The 11,957-nt window shown below is 27.2% G+C and overlaps 1 protein-coding gene across 4 annotated transcripts in view; it reads right to left on the reverse strand.

Moving 5' to 3' along the window:
- LOC117170977 (retinoic acid receptor RXR) overlaps positions 1-11,957 on the reverse strand; it is an 81,201-nt gene that overhangs the window by 12,698 nt on the left and 56,546 nt on the right. For 3 of the 4 annotated variants that reach the window (XM_033358022.1, XM_033358028.1, XM_033358044.1), the window contains 2 exons: positions 6,579-6,885; positions 6,189-6,514 (listed from right to left, as the gene is read on the reverse strand). In XM_033358022.1, coding sequence (XP_033213913.1) covers positions 6,189-6,514; positions 6,579-6,885 — 633 coding nt within the window. The remainder of the gene's footprint in view (positions 1-6,188; positions 6,515-6,578; positions 6,886-11,957) is intronic. The other variant, XM_033358036.1, reaches the window with a different exon arrangement.

The raw sequence follows: 11,957 nt of genomic DNA on the forward strand, positions 1-11,957 counted from the left end.
AATCATCGTTAAATTTCAAAGATTTCGAATTTAGAACAGTTTGTAAAAGGATATTTTTACTGTTTTTCATCAAAAATTTGCTGAAATTGCTTGAAAATTTGAAAAATCATTGAATTCATAAGAACATAAACAATTTGCAATTCGAGATGTTGAATTTAATTTTAGATCATTTGGTTTTTTTCTTATAAAAAATATTAATAAAAATATCCTATTATCTAATAAAAAATACAATCACTGTATTATGGTTTTTTATAATTCGTCTAAAGGTAAGTTTATTTAAATTCATTACAGAAAAGTTATAAAAAACACATAATTAAAATTAATTAATTTAAAATATTACAAATTCCAATTGTTTCTAAGTTTTCCAATTATTACAACTATAAATTCATAACGCCAAAATGAAAATATTTTTGTTTTTGATGTTAATGAAAAATTTTACAAATTTCTTTCAGTAATTTGATGTTTTATGCCTCTAATGGTAAAGAAAATTATATATTGAAGATAATTAATATGAAGCAATGTATTTTTTAATGTGAAAATAATCCTCTGCAATTCGGTTAAATAAACTTTTTAATATTTTCTGGCTATTAATCATAATCAAGGAAAAAAATAAGGCACTAGTATCAAAAGAGGGTTTCTAATGAGATTCGGGCTAGGTTTTATTCTATGTGCTTCAAAATTCGACGCGTCATGTCAAAATGGCAAAATATCAAATCAGAAAGAAACATTATTTTAAAATTTAAATATAAAATCACAAATTAACTCATTTTTAATTAAATTACGTAAAATTTGAGGATTTTCAGAAGCAAATATTAAACATTCTGAATTTAAATATGAAACGCTTTAGATTGAAGAATTAAAAATGAAGAGCCTTCAAACCGAAAATTTTCGAATTTAAGCTTTAGAATTAATTAATTTTACATATAAGTCCTCAGAAACAGAACGTTTGCAAAATTCGGTTTTAAAAATTGCACAATGATTAGCACGATTTATGCAAATTTTATTGATTGAAAATTTCAAAACTTTCAAATTAGAAAATTTTTAATTGGAATCGTGGAAATTTGAAAGATAATAACAATTTTATTTACCTAAAATCAAGTAAGATTTAAAGTTTAGGCATACTTTAGAAGACAAGAATAAGACTTCTGGTCAAAAAATGAAAAGTACGCTATTATTTTGAAATTGAATTCTCGAGTTGGTATGATTTATAAAACTTCAACAGAAAATTATTTAATTTTGTACGCTTTAAATTGAATTATTTAATTATTAAGCCTTTCAGTTAGAAATGGCTCAATTCTGAACGATAAAAATCTTTAGCCAAACAATTTTTTATACTTTAATTAAAAATTATACAACTAAAAATAGTTATAATTTTGAACGATTTTTACTTAAACTGTCATTTCCTGGTTTTTCCGATCTCAAAAAGATTTTCCTTTAATTCACATAGTTCAAAGATTTGATCTTACTGAATTCGTATAAGAAAACATTTCTTTAATAAAAAAAATGGTTTTATCTAAACGAAAAGTATGAAATTATTACTGCAACTTAATATTTATTCCATAACAATTAAAATATATAGTTTATTCCATATAAATAGATCAATATTTAAGCTTAAAAAATATTTTTTTATTATGTATATAATTATTTACTTGCAATAATCATATGAAATTTTAACATTGGACAAATATTTGTTTTCAATTCGATAAATAATCATTTATCTGGAAAAAAACGTTTCTTTCGCGCAAAGAAACTTAAATTACGTGATCAGCACACGGATCAATGACTCAATTTAAATACGTATTTATAAATTTCATGGAAATAAAGAAATATGTCTCAATGTGTAAAAACAGTTAAAAAAAAAAGGTTTTCAGCTCCAAAGAAATCATTTCTTTGATTTAATAATTTTCACATTAATTGTAAAGGAATATTTCTTATATCAAATAAAATAATGTAACCAGTTGAATTATTTTTTTGAGGCGAGGCATGACTTTTTTGCCTTTAAACAATATTTATTCAACAAACAAATCACTGGTTAGAAGAAAATAAATGAAAGAAACACATTTCCTTAAATCCGTTTTTTCCAGTGTATGCATTTTAATTAAAAAATCTCCAAACTGAAGAACTTTATATAATATTCCACAATGAAACATTATAAATGGAGAAATTTTAAAAAAATTCAATATTGTCCAGTTTAAAATTTAAAAATATCCTGAAAGTATTAATTTCTAATTAAAATTGGCACTTCATTCAAAATTAGTCAATTTTTAATTAAAATTTTCAAAAATGCACGCTTTAAACTTGGCTTTCAAGTTGAACACTTTAGAGATTGTATCATTTTAATTTGAAAGCAATAGTTAAAGAATTTTAATTTGAAATAACCCAAAATATAAATAATCCAACATCTAATAATTTATCATTGAAACATTATAAATGACAACATTTTTAATCAATAGCTTATATTAAACTCCAAGCCAACTTGGATATTTGTTATTTAAATACGCCCCAACCGAATAATTTCAAAGTTAAATATTAAAATTTGCATAATTTCAAATAACACCATATTAAACATGAAGCACAAAAATCTCGCTGGATTTCGCAATTCAGCTTCATTACGAGGTCTCAATTAATAACTGATTTTAAGGTCAATTAATAACAGTTCAGCGATTTGAACTGTGAATTTAAATCGTTTAAAATTTAATAATTTCATATAGGTTTTTCAAAAGTACACAATTCAAAATGAAAAATGCTTAAACATGGAAGTTTCCGAAATAAAGTAGCAAAAAAAAATTATAATTTAAAAATTAAAAGTCATTTAATTGATTTTTTTTTGAAAAATATATAATTGCATGTTTGTAACAATTTAAAGGTAAACAGTATTTAACTGTAAACGACTTCTTTAATGAACCGATACATTCATTTTGTAAAAAATTAAAAAATTCAAATTGGAGGTTTGAAAAAAGATGGTATCATAAATCATAGAAAAAAGAAAGTTTTTAAAACCATCCTCTTTTGAAATTAGTTATAATGAAAAATCCTTCCCAAATAAATAGAAATAAAACACTAAAAAAAATTGAGTCTCACAAGGTGGCGATTCGACGAAAGATTTAAAATTCCTGGTCATTTCCCGGTCAACTTTTTCAAATTTCCCAGTGAATTAAAAGTAACATATTCATATCTTCCGGAATATGAAAACATTTATTTTAATTAATGGCGTTCATTCTAAACATCCTTTAACACAAGAGGAAAACATTAAAAAAATGATTTTTGAAACAAATACTTAATTTTTTTAAAATTAAAATATCAATTTTTTACGAAAAATAACATTGTTAAACTTTTAGTTGAAAAAAGTAATTTTTAACCAAAAAAAAAGGATTTTCAACAATATAGTTCAACTTTCAACGAAAATGATTCACTTTTCAAATAAAATTATGAGTCTTCAAATTAAATAGTTAAGTTATAAACAAAAACATGAATTTTTAAATAAGAAGATTAATTTTCAAATAAAAAGTTTAATTTTCTACAAACAAAAAAAAACATTTTTGAACAAAATTATATGAATTTTTACGAAATAGATGAGTTTTAAGCCAAACATAAAAATTTTCAACTAAAGAATAATTAAATTTTAAGTTAAAAAAATTAATATTTGACCAAAGAGATGAATTTTAAATTACAACTATGGAATTTTCAATTGGAAAATGTTAAATTTTCAAAAAAGTGATGAATTTTCAAATAAAATTGTAAATATTTAACTTAAATAATTGAATTTTAAACCAGAAGGACTAATTTTTAACCAAGAAGAGTAATTTCTACCAAAAAGACGAATTTCCAACTACAAAAGGTAATTTTTCAACCAAAAATTGAACAATTAAATTTGTAGTAAAAAAATTAATTTCATCCAATTAAATTTTTATTTCGTTTAAAAAATTGAATTTTCAAAAAGATAGATGAATTTTTAAACAACTAATGGAATTTTCAACCAAAAAGACGATTAAAAAACATTAATTCTCAATCAAAGAGTTGAATTTTCAACTAAATAAGAATATATTTTTAAACACATAGCTGCATGAAAACAAGCAGATTTATTGGCTTTTAAATTTAATATTGAACCGTAATACTTGAAGTTTCAATGAAAAGATGAATTTTCTATCACGAAGACGATTTTTCAACAAAATACACGAATTTTCAACGAAATATTCAAATTAACCACTACAAAAAAAAACAATTTTTCAACTAAATAGTTAAATTCTAAACCAAAAAAGATCAGTTATCAACCAAAAGTGGAATAGTTAAATTTTAAATAAAAAAGATGAATTTTTAACTAAAATGATCAATCTATAACTGGAATAGTTGATTTTTTGACCAAAGCGATGAATTTTCAACCCAGAAGGTTAAATTTGACCAAATAATTCAATAAAATATATGGATTTCAAATTAAAAAGATAAATTGTCAATCAACAGTTGCATATTTAAATTTTCAGTTGTAAATTTATGTTAAATCAAAGAGATACATTTTAAACTAAAAGGATGTAAATTTCAGTTCGAAGTGTTGAATTTTCAGGTAAAAAAAGAACTAATTTACAAAAAAAACCAAATTAATTTTTATATAAATAGTTACATTTTCAAAAAAAGTGATGAACTTTGATGACGATTTGAAGATTAATGTATAGATTAAGTTCTACAAAAAAATCAAAATTTTCAACTAAAAAAGATCATTTTTCAACGAAATATTAAATCTGATTGAATAATTACATTTCGATTAAAAAAATAAATTATAAAAAAATCAATAAAATAGTTAAACTTGCAAATGGAATAGTTAAATTTTCAGTAAAAAAATTATTTTTCAGCCGAAGAAAAAATTTATTTTCAACAAAATAGCTCATTTTTCAACCAAGGAGATGAATTTTCAATTAAAATGATAAATCTTTAACAACTGCAACAAATTTATTTTTAACAAAAGATTAACTCTCAACCAAGTAATTAAATCTTCATTAAAAAAAACATGAATTCAGAATGAAAAATGTTAATAGTTGATACTTCAACAAGACAAATTTTTTAAAATACAAAACAATGGAATTCAACCAAAAAAAAAAATGAATTTTTAACAAAATACATGCATTTGTAACCGGGTACTTAAATTTGCAACTAAAACCGATCAATTTTCAACCAGAAATAGAATAGTAGGATCTTCAGTTAAAAAATTGATTTCAAACAAACAACTTGTTTTACTTAAAAAAAAATCCCTGAGTAATCCAGGGTTTCCAGACAGGATAGACACGATTTATATTATGAAGGTTTCGTGGTCTAAACCTGTTAACTGACATTTTTTTCGAAACTGATTTTTTTGTATTTTCTGGAAAAAAAATTGGTGTGCAGTTAATGTCCCGGAAGCGAAACGGCAAAATTCTTTTTCATTTTTTTAAAATGGATTTTCGAAAATCGCGTTTTTGTATCTAGAGCATAGGTCCGCGGTGTAAACTTGTTAACTGATTATGGCGCCTTATGGGAAATCCGTACTTTTTCTCACATCAGCTCAGTTTATTCGTAGAATAGGCCAGTGAGACAAATGTCAGTGTATGTGCAATGAAGTGTCTACAGATCGCTGTAAAAACGAAAGTGAGCGACGCGTCTCATTTACTAACACTCACCACATTTTTGCGATAAACTATTTAACATTTTTGCAAGCACATATATAATAGGCTTGCGATTCCAAACATTTTTAAATATAAAACTCATCCGTAGCTAAAAACACAACACAGAAACATGCGAGCCCGGGAAAAACAATAGAAAACCAGCCGTAGAACACTGCAGATAACAGGCTTAGGCCGCTGGACCCCTTTTAGATAACATATGAGTAGCTTTCAATTGTTATATAACGTTCAATTCTTATTCAAATGTTATAAAACTAAAGTGTATTATTTTTCTGTAGCAAATGAGCAAAAAACATTTTGAAGTTTAAAAAAATATTGAAAATTGCAAAAATGAATACGATTTTCCATCGTCGCGTAAGATTTCTGAAATGTCAGTTAAAAGGTTTAGACCGCGGACCCGTCATATCTTTGAGCCAAGATAGAATGTTTCAATCTGTATTTTTTCCGAAATGGAACCTTTCCTGTTGGGATACACGTCAAGCAGCAATCGCTTTACTTATTAAATCTAGGATACAATAATGAGTAGAAAAGTCTACTAACCTCAGACAGCCGAGTTCTGTCTTGTCCATCTTCATCTCTCGCATTTTCGATACCAATTCCGAGAGAACACGTTCAAAAATGGGGCCCACGCCGGACTGCTGCGCCGAGTTTCTGTAGATGGTGATGCCACTCGTCAGGACAATTCCGTCCTTGACGTCAACGGACCTATGCGAGAAAGCAGCAATCAACAACTCATTCCAGCCTGCCCTCAGTAACCGTACTTGATCCTCGATTGGCAAAGAGGTGAAGTGTGGAATATGCTTAGCCCATTCGACAAGTTGATAAAGCTGTTTGTTCGTTGCAATACAAATGTTAGAAACAGGATTCTGTAATAGAAAATTTCGACATTCATGGAACATAAGTTGATAAAGAATCATTTTAAATAACTACCTCGTAGTTTCCTTGATTCTCCACCTTGCACTCGACTCTGTTCTCGGCGTCGAGGATTCGTTCAACCGGCATATCGGAGTGTAAACTGCTGGTACTCTCGACCTCACTTTGATCTCGTTCCTTGGTCCTCTGGCGCTCCTCCTGGACAGCTTCTCTCTTCATGCCCATTGCCAAGCATTTTTGGTACCGACAATACTGGCATCGATTCCTCTGTCTTTTATCAATAATGCATGTCTTTTCTTCTCGACAACCGTAGGAGAGGTCCTTCCGGACTGTTCGTTTGAAGAAACCCTTGCAACCTTCGCAACTGTTAACGAGAGAAATCAATATCCATGGTTATATTAATTAATTACAATATTTTATACATTATTATTTGTTACCAGACCTTACAATTCCTATAGGATAAAATACAGGGAACCAAAGGGTACTTTTTCCCACTTTTTCTAAAATTTTAAAACAATTAGGAGTTTTCACTTCATCGTTAGCTAACTTCACTTCATTTAATGTTGAGGGGAAAATGATGTACCGAATGCATGGGACAAAACTTTATTTTTGTGTTATCTTCGTAATGAATAATAATTATCATTTAATTATTTCATTAAATATTTCTTAACAAATAAAAACCATTTTTCAAATACACTTATATTGAAAAAAATATTTCTTAAGAAGATAGTAGCAAAATAGGGCAAAAATGAAATGAATCCCATGGATTTGGTCCATTGTATTTCCCTCAGCACTCAACGAAAAAAGTTAGCTGGCGGTTGAAGTGAAAATACCTAATGGAGTTAATTAATATTTTCAAATATTTGTTCCCCCTTAGTAAAATTAAAATAATATCAGAAAAATAATGTAGTAACGGAAGGACAGTTAAAAAAAAAGTATTTTAAATATTTTTTTTAATGTTTAAAAAGTATACTTTTGAATTTTTGCCGGAAAATCTGATTGGTTCGGCGGATTTTCGAAAGTACTTCATTCTGAGTAGCGCGGTTGTCAAAATAAGGAGAGTGTGTTTTTTATTTTATATGGTAGATCAAAATGAAAAAAATTATTTACTAAAACAGCAATTGTAATTGCACTAGCGAAACATGAGAATAAGCGGCGCGTTAACCTCAAACTCTGAAGACATGGTTTGGTATTATTGGGAATGGTTAAAGTGCGATACACCACCTGGCGACAAAAATTCGAACTAGATAGAATAGGCACGATTTTTAAGATGCAATTTAAATTGTGCATTAAAGTGTTTTAACAATTTTTTGGTGAAGTTTAAAGTATTTATTGGATAATAAAAATAAGTATTTATCAGAAACAAAGTATTTAGATGGAATTTACATATTATACAGTGAAAAACCACACTTTTTGACAGAAATATTTTTCTAGAAAAAAACAATTATTGTTCTCTTTATTGTGATTTTCAAAAGATTATAAACTTAAATGGACTTATTTTGAAGCAAAAATGAACTCAAAGTACATTTTTATTAATTTATACATGAAATACTTGCTACTTAAAAATCTGATCTAAAATTTAGGTTAGAATTCCTATTTGAATTCTAGTCGTCTATTATTCGTATTCTTAGCATAATATGGATAAAATTTGTCGTTACATACATTATTAATTAAAGTTTATTTAAGCTTAAAATGCATTGAAACTCTCATGAAATGAATATAATTGTTTTTTTTTTTAACTATTTGACAAAAATGTGTTTTATCACTGTATACGATGGAAATTCTACCTCAAACTATTTGTTTTTGATGAAGATTTGTTTTTAGTATTCAATCATTGTTTTATACTTCAGAAAACAATCGTAAAAATACTTTAATGCAAAAATTTAAATACATGTTTAAAATTGTACCTACTCTTTCTAGTTCCATTTTTCGGCACCATGTGGCGAAATGGTAGACCACTATTCCCAATAGCTATGAATGAAATATTTCAAGAAAATAAAAATAAATCGCTGATAATAATAATATAATATTAATATAATATAATATTAATAATAATCTTTGCTTAATTTTAGAAAGTTGCGGATATTTCTGAAATGTTTAACTGTGCTTTGCCTTTTTAGTTAGGAACAAATAATAAAAAAACATTTAAAATATATTTTTCTAGGATGATGGCTGATAGAAACATAGTTTCAATTTCAAACTTTTCTTTTGCGCCTTGCAATAAAGTTAATATGGTAATTTAAAACAAAACGTGTACAAGTCTTTGACAGCCTCAGTCCTCCCACCTACTCCTAATTATTCCACTCTTTGTTTTTGCCTCTTGTGTAAGATAACTTTCTTGTTTAAATTCGTTTATTAAGCATTGGAAAAAGAGCAAAAATAAATCACTTAAAAAAAGTACAATAATATTTAAAAAATGATTCTTGTTGAGGTTCACTTCTTATTTGTTTAGGTCCAAGTAAATTCAAGTTAAATACAAAATATTCCATTTACATTTAAAAGAATTGAAAAGAATTCGAAAAAAATTTTAAATAAAAAAAATTTAATTGATTTCCCTAAAATTGGAATGAACTTATAGGAATTTAAAGTAAACTAGAAGAATTCGATGAAGTCCATTAAAATTCAAGCTGAATTTTAAAAAATCTAACGAGCTGAAAATAATATAAAAATATGAAAAAAGTTCATTGAATTCAGTAAAGTTGAATTAAGCTTAGAAAAATTCAAGAGAATACAAAACAGTTTGAGAAAATGTCCAATAATTCAAAGTGAGATTAAAAGACTTCAGGATCAATCAAATAACAAATTAAACAAATTCAAAAAAATCCATTATATTAAGTAGAATTCTACAAACTTAGAAGAATTCTAGTGAATAGAAATTACATACTGAAAAGAATTTCAAAGAATATAAAAGAATTTAAGGTAAATTAATAAGAATTTAGAGAGAATTCCAAAAAATAATTTCAAATATTTGAAACCCTACTAATTTTTAACAAAAAGGTGACTAACAACAAAATAATATCAATGAATTCGAATTTTGTTTGAATTTAAAAATTAAACGAAAAAAAATGTAAATCCACTGGAAAAGATTGCAAAAATGATTTAAAAATTCCCTAAAAGGTTTAAAACCCTACGAGATCTCTTAAGTCTTCTGATCAAATTCTTCGAAATTCATTAAAATATGATAAAAACCCGTGTAATTAAATAAAATCTGATGATACTATCGGAAATCCTAGAAACTTTAATAAAATATCTTGAGCGCTCCTAAAACTCCGTTATGCCGTAGAAATCCTCGGAAAGCTGATAAAATCCTTTGGAACCTTTAAAAATATCCTATAACCTTACAGGTTCTGTAAAATATTTCCATATTTTTTGAAATTTTTTAAAGCTGCATTCAAATTTCGTAAAATCTCTTGAAATTATTAAAACCCTTGGAGAACCCTTGAAATTCTTTAAATCTATTGCGAAGATCTTGAAACTCTCTGAGAATCTTTGACAGTGACATTTATTGCAAATCCTGTGAAAGCCGATTAAATTACTGAAATCAATTAAAAGTTACTTTTAATAATTTAAAATAATCAAAAATATTTTTAATCTTTTTTAACTTTAAAAAAATGTTGACAATGCCAAAGTATTTGAACAAATATTTTCAAATATTTGCAATCATTTGATCGTTTTATCAATTTATCCTCGGGATCGCATACATACGATTTAATTTAATTAATAAAAAATTCATTGAATTAAGTAGAATTGAGTAAATTTAGAATAATTCAGGTTGAATTCCCAAAAAATTTCAAATCGCTTAAAATCAATCTAGAATTCGCGTATTGCGACCCAGGTCGCTGATCAATCTTTCTAGAATCACTTTAAGGGAAGAACTTCACAAAGTCATTATGATCAAATAAAAATATTCAAACTCACTCATAATCCTATAGTAAGATCCTTAATCTTTATTCTAATCGCATATACTACTAAGTAAAGCTCTCCATGCGGGTCCATTAATATGCAAGGTCTTTCATTTCATGCGTCTTTTACTGCGCTGATACTCTTCATCGCACATTTCTTATCAATTGTTTTTCTCCACACTTTCATGTCCTGGCATACAGATTCAGCTTCTTTTACATTCATAGATCTTCTCACGCAAGCTCTTGAGCTTCTATGGCTTTTTATATCTTTTCGCCTTAGAGTCTCATTCACACATTCTCACCATACTTTCTTTGGTCTGCCTATGGGTATGTTACTATTCACTTTAGCTGAATATATTTGTTTCGTCACTCGATCTCCTTTCATTCTCTGAACATGAACAAAACACCTCAATAAATTTCTTACTGACTTTGTCCATTAGCGTTTTACAGAATATATTCCGCCGGAATTGCATGACAACTTTGTCAACTTCATTCTTATTCTTTTCTTGGGAGGTCTTGCTACCGTGAAGCACAGTGGTGCTAGCACAACATTAAATTTATATTGCAATTTTAACTTTACTTGTTATGTTTTTATTTTCGGCAATGGCTCATGCGTTTCCAATTTGTTTAATTTCAACTTAGTTCAATTGAAGTTTTTTTAAATCTGAAACAGGCGTAATAAGCGCTGTTATCCTGCCCACGGAGCGGCATTAAAATAGCACGTTCTTGTACCGTGACGAGCGGCGCGTAAAGTAACAGAAATTAGGAAGAAGAGTATCCTCATAGTCTCAACATAGTACCCCTTCCGTATCATGCAACGGTAGAAAGTTAAAAAAAAAAGACCTATCCCGCCTGTTGACTGTTACTTACAGATGATGCGTTTGAAGTGTAGCAGTCAACATGCGTTCTACATCTTATTATTAAACAAATAATAATTAATTAAAACAAATAAGAACACAAAATAAGATAGTGGGCGAACAAAAATTGAGAAATATAGTACTTTAATCAAATAAAAAGGACTGTTTTTGTAATCTAAAGTGCAATAAACATTATATATTGGTAGAAAGTTCTGTACAGTTATATATTTAAATGTTAAAATGATAAAAAATTTTTATTGTATCAAAGAAGGAGAGAAGAAGGTTATGGGACAGACTAAAACATTCTGAATATACCCTACCGAAAAGAATTTTTGAGTATATACTAAAAATTCTTTAGGTCAAAGAAGCTCAGAGAAATTCTCCGCAGGCACTCAGGTAATATATTTTTAAAGGTCCAGGAACCTCGTTTAAATGGTCTGAAGGGTTTAAAATATCCTTTCCGAAATTGAAATAAGAATAAGATCATAAATAACAAGCAGAGAGGCTATCTCAATAGAGTAGCCGACACTCAAGGGTCCTTTGTTAAGTTTTCGGATTCAAATTTAGAAGCAGATTTTTTTAAATTTCATAGTTAACAGCCTAAAACATAATAATTCGGAATCTACGGATTTCGATGACTTCAGATATCTAACTTTTTTTTAATGCTTAAAATTGGA

This window comes from Belonocnema kinseyi, chromosome 1 (assembly GCF_010883055.1).
Source record: "Belonocnema kinseyi isolate 2016_QV_RU_SX_M_011 chromosome 1, B_treatae_v1, whole genome shotgun sequence".
Classification (NCBI taxonomy): domain Eukaryota; kingdom Metazoa; phylum Arthropoda; class Insecta; order Hymenoptera; family Cynipidae; genus Belonocnema; species Belonocnema kinseyi.